This window comes from Rissa tridactyla, chromosome W (assembly GCF_028500815.1).
Source record: "Rissa tridactyla isolate bRisTri1 chromosome W, bRisTri1.patW.cur.20221130, whole genome shotgun sequence".
NCBI classification, from domain to species: domain Eukaryota; kingdom Metazoa; phylum Chordata; class Aves; order Charadriiformes; family Laridae; genus Rissa; species Rissa tridactyla.
The window spans coordinates 8476757-8496840 of NC_071496.1; the positions used below are offsets into that span (position 1 = coordinate 8476757).

Below are 20084 nucleotides of genomic sequence, written 5' to 3' on the forward strand. Positions count from 1 at the left end.
GTTCTGTTAAACTGCCTTTGTCTCAACCTATGAATTTTGCCTTTTTCTTCCGATTCTCCCCCACGGCTGTGTGTTGCGGGGTGAGAGCACGGCCACGTGGTTCTTTGTTGCCGACTGAGGCTAAACCATGACAATGGGTTAAGAAATATTTCCTAATATCCAATCTAAACCTCCCCTGGTGTAACTTGAGGCCATTTCCTCTCATCCTATCACTTGTTATTTGGTAAAAGAGACTGACACCCACCTCACTACAACCTCCTCTCAGGTAGTTGTAGAGAGCAATAACGTCTCCCCTGAGACTCTTTTTCTCCAGGCTAAACAAACCCCAGTTCCCTCAGCTGCTCCTCATAAGACTTGTGCTCTAGACCCTTCACCAGCTTCGTTGCTCTGTTGAGAGATCTTAATTGTTTAGCATAAATAAGTAAGTTTTAATTAGAATAAATTATTTAGGATTATAATTTGGTGTGGTTTGTGGTGCTTGCTTAGCTCTACTTAGCATGAGTAGCTCAATTTGCTGAAACCTTTAGGCCATGAGAAATCTATTCTTCTCAGCATTTTTCCTAGCAGATGGTACAGTGTTGTTTAATCTTTTAGCATGGGAAACTACTGGATATCATACGGATGTTTTGGTAGTCTTTCTCTCAAGTCCAGGACTTCTTGGTTCCCCATGTTCTGGCAATAAGGTGGACTGTTCGGTGGATAAGGAACTGGCTGGATGGTCGCATCCAGAGGGTGGTGGTCAATGGCTCCAGATGGAGAGGGGTGACAAGTGGTGTCCCTCAGGGATCCGTACTGGGACCGCTGCTGTTCAACATCTTCGTCAATGACATAGGCAGTGGGATCGAGTGCCCCCTCAGCAAGCTTGCCGATGACGCTAAGATGAGTGGTGCGGTCGACATGCCAGAGGGACGGGATGTCATCCAGAGGGACCTGGATGAGCTGGAGAGGTGGGCCCGAGCAAACCTCATGAAGTTCAACAAGGCCAAGTGCAAGGTCCTACACTTGGGTCGGGACAATCCTCGTTATCAATACAGGCTGGGGGATGACGTGATAGAGAGCAGCCCTGCGGAAAAGGACTTGGGGGTACTGGTGGGTGAAAAGCTGGACATGAGCCAACAATGTGCGCTTGGCAGCCCAGAAGGCCAGTCGCATCCTGGGCTGCATCAAAAGAACCGTGGCCAGCAGATCGAGAGAGGTGATTCTCCCCCTCTACTCTGCTCTCGTGAGACCCCACCTGGAGTACTGTGTCCAGCTCTGGGGCCTCAGCACAGCATGGACCTGTTGGAGCGGGGCCAGAGGAGGGCCACGAAGATGATGAGAGGGCTGGAGCACCTCTCCTATGAGGACAGGCTGAGAGAGCTGGGGTTGTTCAGCCTGGAGAAGAGAAGGCTCCAGGGAGACCTTATAGCAGCCTTCCAGTACCTGAAGGGGGCCTACAAGAAAGCTGGGAGGGGCTGTTTTGTGAGAACGCTCCTTATCCAATAACCGCGGCTCAGGCAGTGCTCGATACGAAGCACATTTTATTTAAACATTCTTGCAAGAACAGGTGACCTAGCAGGTAGGCACACCTGAGGTCCCAAAATAACTTCTTTTTATTCCCTATCCCCGGCCAAAATTTCCCTCCCCTCTTTCCCCATTGGCTAGGTACTTCAGGGTTTACAGCCTATCCGATTCGCCTAAAACTACTTCCGTTCGCTCCGCCTATGTTTAATTCTCCCCATCACCCCTCCTAAACCCCTTACTTCACCTGTTTATTTCTTCCCTTTTTTGGTATTATTGCCCAGGGTTGCTGGTCTCAGTTAAACGTTCATCCTCCCGTTAAACTACTGATCTGGCACGGACTGGTTTCTCCTTTGTCTAAGGGATGAGCATTCTTGCATGTCTCCTGATAAGCCTTTGTGTTGTTAATCATTCTCTAGCTACATCATTGCAGACTGGCCAAGTTGTTCCTCTGCAAAAGCAATGCTTAGATTTTTCTTACAGTTTGCAAGGGCATGTAGGGATAGGACGAGGGGCAATGGGTTTAAACTAGAGCAGGGTAGGTTTAGATTTGACATTAGGAAGAAGTTCTTTATGGTGAGGGTGGGGAGACACTGGCCCAGGTTGCCCAGAGAGGTGGTGGAGGCCCCATCCCTGGAGACATTCAAGGCCAGGCTTGATGAGGCTCTGAGCAACCTGCTCTAGTTGAAGATGTCCCTGCTGACTGCAGGGGGGTTGGGCTAGATGACCTTTAAAGGTCCCTTCCAACCCAACGCATTCTATGATTCTATGATCAGTTATTGCTTTCCAGCATAGTGACTGACAAACCCCGATACTCTCTTGCAGATTCTTAGCAGCTCAAAGACTGTATTCCATCTGACATCTTGCTCAGTAGTAAAGATCTTTGTTGTGTGCCTCCAGCTATTTATTAGTTCCATTTCTGCTAAAGGCATATTTTCTTCTACCAAATTACTTAAATGAAAAAAGTTTGCACATTCCTGCTTCTCAAACACAACAGTTGGGAAAATGTCTTCCTCGGTGACAGTATTTGTCTATTAAAAATGTCTTCTCAGAGTTGAAGTAAGAACTCTAGGAATGGATGTTTTATGGTTCATTTAGAAGGATTTTTCTTCCCTCAGTGTCCAGAAATTCTTCCACAAGACACAGGCAGCTAGGGGAGACTGGACATTGGAGCTATTTGCAAGTGCAGAGCGATGAGCGTTTTCAGCTGCAGAATTCACTGTATATTCATGGCTTGTGGGAAGTTTCCTTATAAAGTCTTGCAAGCTGTGCCATCTGCTAATGCCACCCAGCAGGTGACTGGCATAACACGGCAGTCATGTCTTCTGAAAGAGAAACGACACCTTAAAGTTCTTTACAATGAAAAAGAAAAGATTCTTAAAGTTGCAAAAGGGTTGTGTTTGAATGTCAGCTCAGGTGTGAAACAGTCATCATTTTGTTGGGAATTTTTATGAGCAGGAAGAGTCATAGACATATGAGGGTCTCCCAGCCCTGCAAATGCCAAATGCGGTAGCCCAGGCTTGCTTCCAATCGCATGGACTGATTGACAGCGAAAATGAATTGACTTCAAGAGCACATCATATCTCATCACTCTGTTCTTGCTCTCGTAGGTTTAGGTTTTTTGTAAGCAAACATGATGCTTTGCTATGGTTTTTGAAGGCAAAAAATACAGCTGAATAATTCAGATCCCATACGTTTATTATTGCATTTCAGAATTGGCCCCATCTATATTTTTGACTGCTGATTTAGACTCCATAGCACCCTTTTGGCTTCACAAGGGTCCCACAAGTTATGAGGCAAAACACGTTGCTTCCTTTTTTTTGTGTTAGCTATAAGCAATTAAGGATGTCCTGCCCCTGCCCCTATTCTTTCCCCAGGGTATTCCTCCATTCCCCCCAAAAAAATCTGCTTTAAAAGCCAGGGTGGGAAAAAAATACCAAGGTCCAAAAGACTACAGGGGACACAATACCTGCACAGGCCTGCGTGGATTTTGGGCGAACGGTGGGAGCTGGGCCCCCTGCTCATCGCTTAACAACAGGAGAGGAGCAGAGTCCATTGCTTGCATATAAATACATAGGCGAGCTCTGTGATAAGAGTGCAGGGATACCCTCCCCTACTCCAGCAGCCTCCTAGATGTCCTCTGTCTGCAGAAAAGCCTTGGGGTTTGGGTTTATAAATGCCACCTTCCCCATCTCTGCTGCTTTCTTCTGTCTTGCTATGCTTGATTTTTACTTTGTTCAGTCCATCTTTCATTTTCAATGCTATTTTCCTCTCTTCCCCCTTTTCTTTTTCTAACTAGACATTCCCAAGAATAATGGCCTTAGATACTGTCTACACTGTCTTTTCCAACCTCTATCTATTACTTCGCACGCTTACTGTAGGGAGAATGTGAGCACAAAACATTTGTGGCAAGTCAGGGACTTTCAAAATTGACCCAATCTCCCTCTCCCCATTTTTTAACGATTTACAACTTAATTTTCATATTCCCATTCTGCTAAATGAGCTTTTTAACTTACTTTTTGTTGTCTTTGCTTTCTAATGACTTTCTAATTGCCAAAATTTGTAGAGGAAATTTTGTTTAATAAATCTGATGTTTGCTTGCTCAACACAAGAGGACGTTTGCTAATAAGAGGGCATTTAAATAATCATCAACACAGCCCTCAGGAGCAATACAAGAAAACAGGAAACTGCAAGTCACGGTGGATTTGTAATGAAATCTTAGCCTCCATCTGAGTGCACTGTGTGAGAGGAGTACCTGAGCACTACAAAATCAACTAATCAGGGCAACGGAGGCCCTAGTTGCATGAAATAAAATCAGCAGATAAATAGCTTCTCAGTACAAGCTGGGAAAACGAATTAATGAAAAGAGAAGATCTAAAGTGTTGTGCTGCAACCTTTTCCAAGGTAAGGGCATTCACACTGTAGGGCTTCAGAGAAGATGCTGCCCAGGCAGCTCTTGCACACTGTATGGATGCAGTGACAAGAAGAGTCCTATTTCTTGCCCAGACCTGTAAAGTTTTCTCAGATCCTCCCCCTCTCGTGTCAAAAGCATTGTACTTAACGTTCGATGTTCTGGGCTCTTTTTCCATCCATATTTAGTGTCATCTACCAAAATCTTTGCAGACTCTTAGGTTTGCTCTCTTTATATTCTCGGTGAGTCTTAAAACCGAAGATGAAGTATCCTACAGTATCTCTACAGTACATATCTCTACATATCCTACAGCATCTCTCACAAAGACTCATTAACCAATAGCAGCAGGATTCGAATCCCAACATGCCAAAAGTTGCTTGATAACAAAATTTTCTGATTTTCCATTTCTAATATTTTTTGGGACACTGCCACCTACCTCAGAGTCCTTGGCCATTTGCCATGACCCTAAAAGGTGAACTTCCACAAAAATCAGTGGGAGATTAGCATAACAGTCAATGACAGACTTGGCACGTTGCATCTCTAATACTGAATTTGCTTCAAGGGTCGCAAGATTTAATCACTGTTCATATAAACCCCCTTTGGCCATGTAATAGTATATTCCATGACTGGCACAGCATTAAAAATTTGAAATTCATTCCCTACTGAACTACCCATAGCAATTTTTCTATCACTCACCCTTATGCAAGTCAACTTTTGTACCATGGATGTTGTTTCATGACAGCTCTGCAGTTCTTTATAGTCATCACATCAAGTTGTCTCCAGCCTCTAGCCACTTCTGACTACTTTACGGTTTTATTTCCAGTACTAGTTTTTAAACTCCTGCCTCTAAAACTGTATGTGAAACCAATGCAAAGCATGTATTTTTGCATGCAAGGAGGTATTCATTCATTCAAATTCATACATTAATTGTTAGATACTTATTAGTTGGCCTTTGCACACATACACAAATGCTAATTATGAAATCAGAAATAAAGGAAGGTTCAGCAGATGTACACATGAACTCAAATACTGGTCTGAATCTCACTGGCAATTTGACCTTTACCACTCACCAGCTCAAATTCAGAGGCAGAAATGTGCAAAAATAAGAAGAGGGTGTTGGGGAATTTTTATGGTACCCCTTGAGGAGAATTAGACACGTTTGTGCTTAAATATATATATTTTTGAAAAAAACCCACTACATTGGGCAGGGTCCTACCACCATAAGCGGTTCTACAAGGAGTCTGCAAAGATGAGTCGCCAGCTGATGCTTCATAGCCACTTGCACCAGCACCAATCCCATGAGCAGTTGCATGGGGCACCTCAGCCCGGCCAGTGGGCCCATGTCCCAGCCCAGCTCTGCTGCCCAAAGGTGGCCTCTGAGTGCTCCCATTCCAGGATGGCTACAAGACAATGCTTTGGCTCTTCCTTATCTCATCACCAAGGGAAACTTCACTCCCTTGCAGGGAATCCTGCTGTCTCTGGCATCCCTGCTTCCAGCTAGTTTAACCCCTTCTGCAGTTGGGCCTTCTTGCCCTCCGTGCCAGATCATTCCTTGGTCACAAACTACCACTGCTGAGCAGTTATGATTTGAATTTCCCCTTCAAGGGGGAGGCTCTGTTTTCATTCAAAATATGAACAATATGTGACACTACTAAATTTGGGCAGTCATTTAAGCATCGAGAGACTGAATCTATTTCAGTTTTATTTTGGATGAAAGCACAAAGTGTCACTAATCCCAAATGAAACACAGCAGACAAAATTACCATTCATTTGGAGAGATAAAATTGAAAATTTACCAATATTTTTCTACAAACCAAGGACAGTTAATAATTCTACTCTGAACTTTTGCAGCTGAGTCCATATACTGACATCATAGTGCCTAACCCTTAATAAGCAGCAAAGAACTTCTAGAACAACCTTTAAATAAACTATAAACTTGTCAAGTGATCATCCCCAGTCAAAATTGGGGCTGTTAACCAGGATCTCCACCAGGGGCTTTCAGCTGTCATCTGTGGGCTACTCCTGGGAAAGCTGAATACGAAAAGCAAGGCCATAGTCAGACACACACACATATATACATGTGACATTTCCCCAGGGAAATGCCCCTCCGGCACAAAGCAGCAACAAATGAAAGCAGGTCTGGCTCTGCACAGAGTGGCCTGCAAGCCCATTTCCAGCTCACTACCTATTATCCCATATCATTTTACCCTTACTTTCACAAAGGTCCTTGCTATACCTTCCCTTCTGATTCCATAGAAAAAAATACATCTGATGCCTTTCACTGTCCCTGGCAGCATGGAGATGAAGGATGACCTGGGGAACTACAGGCCAGTCAATCTCACCTCTATGCCTGTCAAGATCATGGAGCACAGGGAAAATAAGGAGGTGATTGGTGACAGCCAACATGGCTTCACCAAGGACAAGTCATGCCTGACAAATTTGGTGGCCTCCTACGATGGAGTTACAGCATAGGTAGATTTCTTCCAAACAGGATATTTCCAGAAGTCTTTAGATAGGATTTTGACCTACTTTCCATAAACTAGAAGTGCGTAAAATCTAGCTACCCAATCACTTCTGTGCAACCTGGAAGTTTCTTCCTTTCTTCCTCTGACACGGAATCATGGAATCATGGAATCACGGAATCTTCAGAGTTGGAAGGGACCTCTAGAGATCATCTAGTCCAACTCCCCTGCTAGAGCAGGATTGCCTAAAGCACATCCCTCAGGGCTGCATCCAGGCGGGTCTTGAAAATCTCCAGAGAAGGGGACTCCACACCCTCCCTGGGCAGCCTGTTCCAGTGCTCTGTCACCCTCACCGTAAAGAAGTTTTTCCGTGTATTTGAACAGAACTTCCTATGTTCTAGCTTGTGCCCATTGCCCCTTGTCCTGTCACTGGGAACCACTGAAAAGAGCCTGGCTCCGTCCTCCTTAAACCCACCCTTTAGATACTTGTAAACATTAATCAGGTCCCCCCTCAACCTTCTCTTCTCCAGGCTAAAGAGTCCCAGCTCTTTCAGCCTTTCCTCATAAGGGAGGTGCTCCAGTCCCATAATCATCTTGGTTGCCCTTCGCTGGACTCTCTCCAGTAGTTCCCTGTCCCTCTTGAACTGGGGAGCCCAAAACTGGACACAGTACTCCAGTTGTGGCCTCACCAGTGCAGAGTAGAGGGGGAGAATGACCTCCCTCGACCTACTGGCCACAGTCTTCCCTATGCAGCCCAGGATGCCATTGGCCTTCTTGGCGACAAGGGCACACTGCTGGCTCATGGATAATTTGCTGTCTACCAGGACCCCCAGGTCCTTCTCCTCGGAGCTGCTTCCCAGCATGTCCGCCCCTAACCTATACTGGTGCTTAGCATTCTTCCTTCCCAGGTGCAGGACCTTACACTTGCTTTTGTTGAACCTCATTAGGTTCTTCTCTGCCCAGCTCTCCAGCCTGTCCAGGTCACGCTGGATGGCAGCACGGCCCTCTGGAGTGTCGGCCACCCCTCCCAGCTTGGTATCATCAGCAAACTTGCTGAGGATACACTCTGTCCCCTCATCTAGGTCATTAATGAATATATTGAACAAAATATATTGGACACGTCACAAAAATGTTCTGTACAACGTGTAGAGATATGCTGTAAAATTCTGGTAGAGTTAATTTAAAACAACCCCAGATCTTCTACACAAGTCTCAGATTCTCCCACTTCATCTGTAGTTTAATAAGTCGCAGACTCTTGCCAGTTTGTGAAATGCTGTTGCTGCTTTCTGTTCCCACACTGTGGTACTTCATTTCTGTTTGATAAAACTCTTCCCATGGGAGACTTTCCTTCATTCCAGCTGAGCATCTGAGTATCAACCTGAGCATTAAGCCTGTGCTACTCTTACAAAATTGTTGACAGTTTTAATAAATGAGGGTAGTTATTTGTTTCTCAAGCAGTTGACATAGGACCATGTTACTAATATCAGCAAGTAGAGACCTTTCTGAAGTTTTATATGGGATGGGAGCTGTCGCGTTAAAAGGAATGTAGTTTCAATATTTGTCAGAGTCCCAGGACTTTCACTGATTTGTCTATCAGAGTCCCAGCAAAGGACTTTCACTGAATCAGATTCACAAAAATCGAAATTAGTTATTTTGTTGAGAGCAACAGTCGCAGATTCGAGATTGCTATTGATAAATTCGCTAACTACAATAGCGCTACTAATTAAGGTTAATATTGCTAGCAAAAATAATAATAATACAACAAGCTGGGGGTAACATTCCCCAGAGGGTGAAAGGCGCAGCACTTACCCAGAAAGGAGTCCCTGCCTGGGGTGGAGGAAGAGAACACTCTGGACGGCTGGTCCGTCGGGTATCAAGTTTCTTCTCTCCCAATTTAACAGTCATTTTCTCCATCCTTTTATCCCCAAAGTTATGAGGTTTCCCTCCCCTAGGTGACGTGTAGTATGATTTGGGTGGAGAGACGAGTGCTCTAGTCATACATGTTTAGCATGAGCTCTATAATCTTCATTAGCATATACAGGGGTGTCAACTTTAATATGCATTTCACAGGTAATGAGGCAAAGGTCAGTCATCGGGCATGGGAGCCTTTTGAAGAAACGAAGAGCTACACAAGTTCCTGTTATCTTGATTTTACTGTCTTTGCTGACGAAAAGTAGGGCTGTCCTGTCTACACAAGGCTCCCTCCTTATCTTCATCCAGTGATAGCCAGATGAGTCCCCACCCCCTGGGTTGCACGAGAGATAGCAGAGCCCTCGTAGGGGCTCGTACCCTACCCAGCACCCACCCTGTAAGATAAGCAGTAACACTTGTTGATGCCAAGGAGTTGAAGAGGGAGGCAGTCACACATGCAACTCTAAACAGGCACGTGTACATGGTGCAGACCACTACACTTGCCTCTGGAAATCAATCTCAAGTTGCACGAAACCATGCAACCACTGGAGCTGGGCGTCTGGCCCACGGGAGCATAGGATATAAGTAACCACCATCAGTGCTGGTCAGCGAGAGTTGCAACTCCACAGATCAAATCCCTCCCAGCTACACAGATACACGACGTGTGTGTGTGTGTGTGTGTGTCCGTGTGTGTGTCCGACACCATGAATGGTGCGTGAATGCACGGGCAGCAGCTTCTCCTTCAACAGTTCTTCTTTGCACACACTCCAACACCTCAGTGTCTTTCTTATAGTGAGGGGCCCAAAACTGAACACAGTACTCGAGGTGAGTCTTCACCAGTGCCAAGTGCAGTGGGACAATCACTTCCCTAGTCCTGCTGGCCACACTATACAAGCCAGGATGCTGTTGGCCTTATTGGCCTCCTGGGCACACTGCTGGCTCATATTCATCTGGCTGTCGACCAACACCCCCAGGTACTTTTTCGCTGGGCAGCTTTCCAGCCACTCTTCCCCAGGCCTGTAGCATTGCATGGGGGTTGTTGTGACCCAAGTGCAGGACCCAGCACTTGGCCTTGTTAACCTCATACTGTTGGCCTCGGCCCATTGATCCAGCCTGTCCAGATCCCTCCGCAGAGCCTTTCTACCCTCAATCAGATCAACACTCCCGCCCAACTTGGTGTCATCTGCGAACTTACCGAGGGTGTACTCGATCCTGTTGTCCAGATCACTGATAAAGATATTAAAGAGAACTGGTCCCAATACTGAGCCCTGGGGAACACCACTTGTGACTGGCCGTCAACTGGATTTAACTCCATTCACCATCACTCTTTGGGCCTGGACATCCAGACAGTTTTTCACCCAGTGAAGCGTACACCCATCCAAGCCACGAGCAGCCAGTTTATCCAGGAGAATGCTGTCAAAAGCTTTACTAATGTCCAGGTAAACAACATCCACAGCCTTTCCTTCATCCACTAAGGGGGTCACCTTGTCATAGAAGGAGATCAGGTTTGTCAAGGAGGACCTGCCTTTCATGAACCCATGCTGACTGGGCCTGATCGCCTGGTTGTCCTGTACGTGCTGTGTGATGGCACCGAGGTCAGACTGACAGGCCTGTAGTACCCGGAGCCTCCTTCTGGCTCTTCTTGTGGATGGGCATCACATTTGCTATCTTCCAGCTAACTGGGGCCTCCCCATTTAGCCAGGACTACTGATAAATGATGGAAAGTGGCTTGGTGAGCACTTTACCAGCTCCCTCAGTACCCTTGGGTGGAAGGGTACTTACACAGAAGCTGAGAGGGAGCATAAACAGGACAAGCTGGCCAAAGGAATAGTCCATACCATACCATAGACGTCATGCTCAGTATATAATTGGGGATTGGCCGGGGGACAAGAATCCACAATCACTGCTCGGGACACACTGGGCAATCGATCATCAGGTGGTGAGCAATTGTATTGCATTACTTATTTTGTATATTCTTCTACTGTTATTATTATTAATATTTTTTTCTGTTACTGTTCTGTTAAACTGTCTTTAACTCAACCCACTTCTCAATCCACTAGTTTTTTTTCCTTTTCCTCCTTCTTCTACCTACCCTATTGGAGTTGGGGGGAGGGAGTGAACAGCTGCATGGTCCTGCATGGAGTAAAAATATGACACTCCTTCACTACCCTTCAGTGGATACCATCCGTCCACATAGACTTGTGTGTGTCTAAGTGGTTTAGCAGGTCGCTAACCATTTCCCCTTGGGTTATGGGCTGCGTCAAGAGAAGCATGGCCAGCAGGTCAAGGGAGGTGATTCTCCCCCTCTAATCTGCTCTGGTGAGACCTCACCTGGAGTACTGTGTCCAGCTCTGGAGTCCCCAACATAAGAAGGACATGGACCTGTTGGAGGGGGTCTAGAGGAGGGCCTCGAAGATGATCAAAGGGCTGGAGCACCTCTCCTATGAGGACAGGCTAAGAGCATTGGGGTTGTTCAGCCTGGAGAAGAGAAGTCTCTGGAGAGGCGTTATAGCAGCTTTCTAGTACCTGAAGAGGGCCTACAAGACAGCTGGTGAGGAACTTTTTACAAGGGTATGTAGTGATAGGACGAGGGGTAATTGCTTCAAACTGAAAGAGGATAGATTTAGATTAGGTATTAGGAAGAAAATTTTCACTATGAGGGTGGTGAGGCACTAGAACAGGTTGTCCAGGGAAGTTGTAGATGCCCCATCCCTGGAAGTGTTCAAGGCTTCTCAATCCACTAGTTTTTTTTCCTTTTCCTCCTTCTTCTACCTACCCTATTGGAGTTGGGGGGAGTTCTGCGTCACCAACTATTAAGCGAGAAATTTCTGTGGCAACTGAATGGTGATAATTTCTTTTGTTTCCTTCCAAATGCTAAAGACTAGATTCAATAAACTCTGCCTAATGTATTAGAGGGAAACCTGCAGAATAACTAAAATATCAGCTCACAAGGCATCTTCTGAAGGAATCTGTGGTAACAGAGACATCTGTATGTTTTATTGACTGTAGTATTATATATGCATTCCTGTTAGGTAAGGAAGCAGAGCTAATAAATTGAATTACAAAGGGTAATGCCAGAACTGAATGCTGCAGAGGGAGACTTGCCCTTCCTCCTCTTTCATAATATACAGTCTGTCTCCTTCTTTCAAGTAAGTACAGCAAAAAGAATATGTGTTAAGAAAACTAGGTTTCTTCAAATTAATTAGATTATTATCCACAAGTCTCTAGGCATTTTCATGCACAAGAGAGTAAATTACAACTCCATCTCTCATTTTACCTGAGAACATTCTTTTTTTCCTTCTTTTTCACTTTCTATCATTTGATTAAAAGCTCTTATGCTTCCTGGGGCCCGCTACCTGGGGAAGGGCCTGCTGGGGGTAGGGCCTGGGGCAGCAGCAAACCTGCTCCGAGGCCAGGGCAGTGTGGGAAAGGCTGGCTAACCACCCTCCCGGACTGCCTCCACACCACTCTTCTGTTTTCAGGAATGCAGAACTCTTTTCACCATTGCAATTCTCGTCCTTGTCTCTTTACAGGGGAATTTTTCAAAGTTGGCAAATAGATGACTTGTTCTGTGTCCCTTGTACTTCCTTTTAAGTGTAATTAATTACTTTAATTGATTAATATTACAGTTTTCTGAGAAGGGACAGCTCTTCTGGTTTTTGGTTTAATTACCAGTCTGGATTTCTGAATGACAATATGGCTGCTAATTAATCTCACTGCATTTCTTACAGAAAGAGATGCTGATAAGAACTTGCTAATTACCATAGGAAAAAAAAAAATCAAGAGTCCTGTTGTGTTTTTCTGGCATCCACTCCCAGTCAGATCACTATTAAATACAGAGAACAGACTAACTACTAAGTATGAAAGCCAATGGACTGTGAGGCTGCTCCAAAATTGCCCAGACGTTAGTCATTCACAAGATAACTGTATTTTGTATGTCTATTCACTCTTGTTGCCGAACATTGCTTGCTATAGTTTTTGTAAGCAGGAGAAAGATGAAGCAGGGCAGCATGACAAGTGTTCAACCATCCTGATAGGGAATGTCTTACAGTGTCCCAGTGTTAATCAATATTAGTAGAAGGATGAATGGGGAGTTTTGGCAGGGTGGGTCCCAGCTTTCACCTGGTTCGTTTGGTGCGGCCATGGGCCTGTGATCTGTGTGGGGTGCTGCCTGGCTTGAGAGCACTCCCACAGTGTGTGACGAGGAGCATGTGTGTGCTATGAAGGACAGTGCTGGTGGTGGGGAGCAGGGACATCCTTGGGCTCCTTTGCTTGTCTCACAAATTGTGCTTGTTAGCCATGATGGGCAGCACCGGCATATGGCCCAAGTATTCACTTTGCTTCTTGCAGGGGAAATTTACAGCCCATGCTGACTTTCCTCCTGCTGTGGCCAAGCCACCAATAAATGCTGGAAAAGCTCATTTAAAACCACCTAGGCATGTTACAGGACTGTGTAACCTCAGCTGTATCTGTGGTGTAGACACATCCATGAAAATCCAGTTCAGCTGGTGATGGTTACTCTAGTCCCTGATCCACACCAGCTCAGTAAGACCAAGTTGAGTAACAGGGACTCCTCCCTACCAGGGAGAAGGGACGGGACCCAGCACTGTTGCCAGTTTGTTTTCATTACCTTGAAATTTTTGGAGTGGTGTTTCTGTCCCATAGGACCACATGCCATGGGTATCTCTGAAGACATGAGCCAGCACAGTAGTTGCTGTGGCCAGTGTGCACTGCCCTGTGTAACCAGAGGGCTGTTGCACAGTGCTCAGGGAAAGCACTGGTTTAAACCATGCTGGTTGAATTTAATGTCTTTTCTTTTTTTCCTCTCTGTGCTTGCAGGTCAGAAGATTCTTCACCACAGAAGTGATGTCTTAGAAACTGTAGTCCTGATCAATCCCTCAGACGAAGCAGTTAGTACTGAGGTAAGTCAGTCAGAAATACTTCACTGGATGCGTCATAAAAGCTCCACTAAGTGGACAGGTTGAGAGCAGCTCCTAACTGTGGATGAAAAGACATGTTAGGAGCAAATATCATCAAGAACATCCCTTGATTTTCTTCCTGGTTTACCGGACTCCTGATAAAGCATCAAAGGCATAGAACAGAAACACACCATTTATCCCAGCAGTCATTTCCTCATAACACACTAAATTCTCTTCTTGATGAAGTGAAGGCAGCTGTGGTGACCTTGCATCTGCTTTTCTTCTGCTCCTCCCTTGTTTGGTAGCTCTAGATGCCTATTTTACATCTGAAAAAGTGCCTGAAAAGAAACCAGGTGCCCTGAGATAAATTTAGGTCTACGAGAAGAATTACCATCTATATGGTGGTGACTCTAGGTTGATCTATGTGATCTGTCCTTGAAAAAGCACGTGACGATCAATTGACTCTGGAGAGTGCCCCAGAAGTGGACTGTCAATTCCTCATGAAATCGCTCAAGTCAAAGAACTGAGCATGTAGCTCAAAGACAAAATTGACAAACTTAACTAGTGAGACTGAAGGTTGTAAAAAACAGGGATAATTACATTGCTAGTCAGTGCTGGGAAGCACTGACATAGTACAAGTTCTTTTGGGAAATGAAGTGGCTCTGCTTGCAGTACTTTGAGAAAAATCAAATTTGTTACCAACCTTAAGTGATATTAAACACAAACAGGAAGAATCACATCAAAATAAATGAAATTTCTGAAGTTTAAAAAAGTAAGTAACCTTAGTTAATGGGAGCTCATGCACTAAAAATTATGTGCGAAAACATCTTACATTGCATTAGAGGTACTTGGTAAGGAACAAGGGTGTCAGGTGGGTAGCAGCTCTTAGGGTTGTCTTTAATACACTCAGGCTTTCAGAGTAAAAAGCTATAAAGGATGGGGGAGGGGAAGAGCTGAAGGAACTGCCAAAAGTAGGGAAATGCTGCTTCTGTCACTGTTGCTTGTCATTCCTTTGATGGATGACCACATGGAAGAACATGGTCTGAGGACGATTAATGCCTTCTGACCCCTGGCTTTACTCCTTTGGCTCTGAAAGATGTTTGACTTGGTTGCTGTTAATTGCCTCTCACTAAACTGTGAGAGACAATCTTTTATTTGCTTTCATCTTGCCAGACTGGTCACAGCCAGAAGTTAGAAACTGAGTTACCTTGGCTGGCTAAGTGAGACTCTTACTGGACAATATCCAGAACAAGATAATAAGAAAGAGGCAGAGGAATTAAATTGAAGGTTGAAATAGACATGCTTTGCCCATTATGGCAAATATAAAACTTAGTTCTACATATCAAGAGATTTCTAGGTTGCATTTGGGGAGACAGTGATATACCATGGAGCTCTGACTTTCACCATAAAAGGAAATTGAATCTATCAGTTCAGGAAAAACAAAGTTCAGGATGACCATGAGCCAGCAATGTGCCCTTGTGGCCAAGAAGACCAATGGCATCCTGGGGTGCATCAGGAAGAGTGTGGCAAGCAGATTGAGGGAGGTCATCCTCCCCCTCTACTCTGTCCTGGTGAGGCTGCATCTGGAGTACTGTGTCCAGTTCTGGGCTCCCCGGTTCAAGAGGGACAGGGAATTGCTGGAGAGGGGACAGCAAAGGGCTACCAAGATGATGAGGGGACTGGAACATCTCTCTTATGAAGAAAGGCTGAGGAATTTGGGTCTTTTTAGTCTGGAAAAAGGAAGACTGAGGAGGGATCTTATCAATGCTTACAAATACTTAAAGGGTGGGTGTCAGGAGGATGAGGCCAGGCTCTTTTCAGTGGTGCCCAGTGACAGGACAAGAGGTAACGGGCACAAACTTGAGCATAGGAAGTTCCACCTAAACATGAGGAGGAACTTCTTTACTTTGAGGGTGGCAGAGCCCTGGCACAGGCTGCCCAGAGAGGTGGTGGAGTCTCCATCTCTGGAGACATTCAAAACCCGCTTGGATGCGTTCCTGTGCAACCTGATGATTCAACAGAATGGCAGTCAAAATATGCCATTTTATGTGTGATTTGTGGCTGTTACTTCTTTTTCGTGACATTTTCGCAACTGAATGGCAAGTAATGCTGTACACTGGGAAAAGAAGATCAGCCTTCCAAAAACAGTCTGACATGTAGTTGTCCTCATTAGCACATGGGGGACAGTTGGCCAAGGCTGTCCTGATACAGTGCTATTAACATTCAACAAGAGTTATACAAGGAATGTATTTCTTCATTGAAAATCTTATTTTTTCATTCAAATTTTGTTCTTTCTACTCCTTGCTCTTTTTATCCCTATGTCATTAGTTTGGTTTTGTCGCGGTTTAGGCCAAACTGACCACTGAAGCGAGCGACAGATGCTCTCCCCCACCTCTCTCTCCAAAGAGAGGTGAGAGAGAAAGATATTTATGAGTTTAGAAAAAAACTAAACTACTTTTATGAAAACATTAATAAATTAATGAAATAGTAAAAAAAAGAAAATAATGAAATAGATACAATATATACAAAACCAGTATCAAGATCCCAGGATGACAGTTGCATCACCAGCAGGCACAGGGAAAGTCCCAGATTGGACTCAGTGATGTATGGGAGCTGGATTCCAGATCTGGAGTCAGGAACGTTCGTATCAGGATCAAAGGCAGACGAACAGAGTCCTTCTCAGACACCGGCCATTGAAGAAAGCGGACTGACCCTTTGATCCCTCAGCTTTTATACTGAGCATGGGGCAGATGGGATGGAATAGCCCTGTTGGTCAGTTTTGGGTCACCTGTCCTGTCCACTCCTCCCCGCAGGTGGGACCCCTCTACGCTTTTCTGCTTCTGACCCTCCAATGGGGCAAATAATTAAATTAGCTGACCTTGGTTGTTATAGCAATAAGTATAAACAAGAGCCTTGCTGCATACCATTTCTTGGCATGAACTATAAACATAGGTCTTATCACTCTGAGAGTGAACAGTTTCTGCACAATATGCTGTTACTTTCAGAGAGCTTAGTTAGTTAGAAGAGGCTTAGCTAACAAGTAAAATTACAAATCAGAAAATTGGTTCTGTTTTACCTCAAACCGGGACAGGTTTATTCATCAGACTTTAACTTTAATTGCTTCTTGTGCCTCCTTTTTTCCCTTTTGCTCCTTTTTTGTTGTCTTTTGCAAACAGCACTATAACTTGAAAATGTTTTGACAGTCCTGGGACACCGTGTTGCAAAATATGTGTTAAATTAGATGAGGTAAACTGTATGTTCTCAGAGGAATTTACACATGGTAACTCCCATTATTGATGTGTTTCTCTCCTTCTAGGTGCGCTTAATGGTCACAGATGCTGCAAGACACAAACTCCTTGTACTAACTGGACAGTGCTTTGAAAACACAGGAGAACTCATTCTTCAGTCAGGGACCTTCTCCTTCCAGAACTTCATTGAGATCTTCACAGATCAAGAGGTGTGTTCAGAAAAGTGTCTTCCATACATTGTCATGTGATGACACAGGTTTTTAGAAGACTAAAAATGGCCCTCTGTGTTGTTAGAGTTAGCATTGGCTAACTAATGCTGATGCTCTTTACTTTTCATTATAGGCTTTCTTTCAAGACATTTATTTAATTTACTTTAGTTTTGATGTACATTGCTTAACAAAGCAATTACATTTTAATTTCATAGAATCATAGAATCACAGAATGGTTCGGGTTAGAAGGGACCTAAAAGATCATCTAGTTCCAACCCCCCTGCCATGGGCAGGGACGCCTCCCACTAGACCAGGCTGCTCAAAGCCTCGTCCAGCCTGGCCTTGAACACTTCCAGGGATGGGGCATCCACAGCTTCCCTGGGTAACCTGTTCCAGTGCCTCACCACCCTCACAGTAAAGAATTTCTTCCTAATATCTAATCTAAATCTCCCCTCTTTCAGTTTAAAACTGTTACCCCTTGTCCTATCATTACACTCCCTGATAAAGAGTCCCTCCCCATCCTTCCTGTAGGCCCCCTTTAGGCACTGGAAGGCTGCTATAAGGTCTCCCCGGAGCCTTCTCTTCTCCAGGCTGAACAGCCCCAACTCTCTCAGCCTGTCCTCATAGGAGAGGTGCTCCAGCCCTCTCATCATCTTCGTGGCCCTCTGCTGGACCCGTTCCAACAGGGGAATTTGGGGAATTAAATTGTAACTTTGGGAAAGAGAAAACCAAGGAACATTTTGACAATGCAAGGAGATAGTCTTGTGTTTAAAATATACAGCTTGTTTATCTAAGGTGCACATACAAAGCAGTCAAATTGAATTTTACACCAGGTTCTTGCCTGGTGGCAGCTAAGTAATAGGTGACAAATAAGACAGAGGCTATATGTTGGAATGGCTGTAGTTCTTTGCACCGCCTCCCTGCTTGGTTTCTTTACTGTAGTGTTTACAATTTTGCTAGTGAAATCTGTAAATCTTGTGATTTTTACATACCAAAAATATAAGAATGAAGTATACCAATATGTAATGATGTTTCTTTTGTGACTTGTTATTTTGCTGTCTTGCTTAATGTACTGTGTCTGAAAGCTCCCATAGGGCAAGAACCCATAGTAAACAAGCTGTCACACTTAATTTGGCTGCTGTGTAAAATATATATTTAAATAAACTATATGGCTGCATCCCTAGGTATTTAGGTTCCAAAATTAATTAGGAGCATTTCAGTGGAGTGAGATTTGAAAGTTCAGCACTTAAAAAGCAAAGTTTGCATGAGCTCCAGAGTGACCTTATTGTATCCATTTGGGGACAGACTTTTTAGCAGGCCCTGTTGCGATAGGACAAGGGGTAATGGTTTAATACTAAAAGAGGGTAGAGTCAGACTAGATAGAAGGAAGAAAATTTTTATGCTGAGGGTGGTGAGACACTGGCACAGATTTCCCAGAGAGGTGGTGGATGCCCCATCCCTGGAAACATTCAAGGTCAGGTTGGATGGGGCTCTGAGTAACCTGATCTAGTTGAAGATGTCTCTGCTCATGGCAGGGGGTTGGACTAGATGGCCTTTAAAGGTCCCTTCCAACCCAAAGTATTCTATGATTCTATGACTCTATGATTCTATGATACTTTTCTCAAAGCCTCTTTGTTCAACATATCGTTGTAGGGTTGGGGAAAGAACTGGATTCCTGCTCTCTGAAATGCACGTGATGCCTAAAAGTTGCTGTCAGTTCACAGTTACTTTTCTGTGAAATTGCAAACCTGAATACCTTGCATCACTGGCTAATTAGCGACACATCATTACTTTATGACTACATGCAAAACTGGGGGTAAATCCTGCCATTACAGTTAGGAAGCCAAACTGTTGGATGGAAAGCAGAGCAGTGGTGGTTTGCTACAAGTTACAGCCGCCAAGGGATTGCCTCAGTGGTGGGCGTGCAGGGCGTATTCCTGTGGTCTCTGAGTAAAGCTCACTTGTCTCATCTCTGCTGCTGGCAGCATGCTAACCAGCAAGCCAGCATGGCTCTTTTAAAGTGTTGGCTTCCATCTAATTTTCTCTGAAACCTTGGGCTCCCACTGTTTCTAAAGATTTCACAAAAGCAAAGAAAGATCGTATTTGCCATACTGCAGTCTGTGTATGTGACATTTTTTAAAGGGTCCCATTAATGGGAAATTTCAGGCAGTCTACAAATTGGAAAAAAGGCTAGAAAAAAATTCAAACTTTAATAATACTGATAGACCTTGGCCTACCCAGTCCTCTGAGTCAGAGAACCATGAGTGCGGGAACAGTGATTTTTCTGTTTGTGGACACTGACATTGAAAAAGGATCAACTGTATCGGCAAAATGTTCATAAGTCCATGGGGCCAGATGGGATTCATCCCAGAGTACTGAAGGAGCTAGCAGATGTTACAGCAGGACCCTTCTAAATCTCCTGGGAGTCTGGGGAGGTCCCTGCTAACTGGAAGCTAGCCAATATTATTCCAATTTACAAGAAGGGCATGAGGGAAGACCCAGGAAACTACAGACCTGTTAGTCTAACCTCCATACCTGTAAAAATTATGGAGAAGATCATTCTGGGTGCCACTGAAAGGCATTTTAAAGAACAATGCAATCATCAGGCACAGTCAACATGATCTAATTTGATACGGTCACTTGCCTAGTGGATGAAGGTAAGGGGTCTCACGAGAGCAGAGTAGAGGGGGGGAATCACCTCTCTCGATCTGCTGGCCATGCTTCTTTTGATGCAGCCCAGGATGCGATTGGCCTTCTGGGCTGCAAGCGCACATTGTTGGCTCATGTCCAGCTTTTCATCCACCAGTACCCCCAAGTCCTTTTCCGCAGGGCTGCTCTCTCTTTGACCACTACCCTCTGGATGCGACCATCCAGCCAGTTCCTTATCCACCGAACAGTCCTCCCATCAAATCCGTATCTCTCCA

General features: G+C 44.7%; 1 protein-coding gene across 1 annotated transcript in view; it reads left to right on the forward strand.

Annotated features, from left to right (window-relative positions):
- LOC128902130 (microtubule-associated protein 1B-like) overlaps positions 1 to 20084 on the forward strand; it is an 86253-nt gene that overhangs the window by 51649 nt on the left and 14520 nt on the right. Inside the window, exons 4-5 of the mRNA XM_054184541.1 lie at positions 13624 to 13706; positions 17020 to 17160. Of these exons, the coding sequence (XP_054040516.1) occupies positions 13624 to 13706; positions 17020 to 17160 (224 nt within the window). The remainder of the gene's footprint in view (positions 1 to 13623; positions 13707 to 17019; positions 17161 to 20084) is intronic.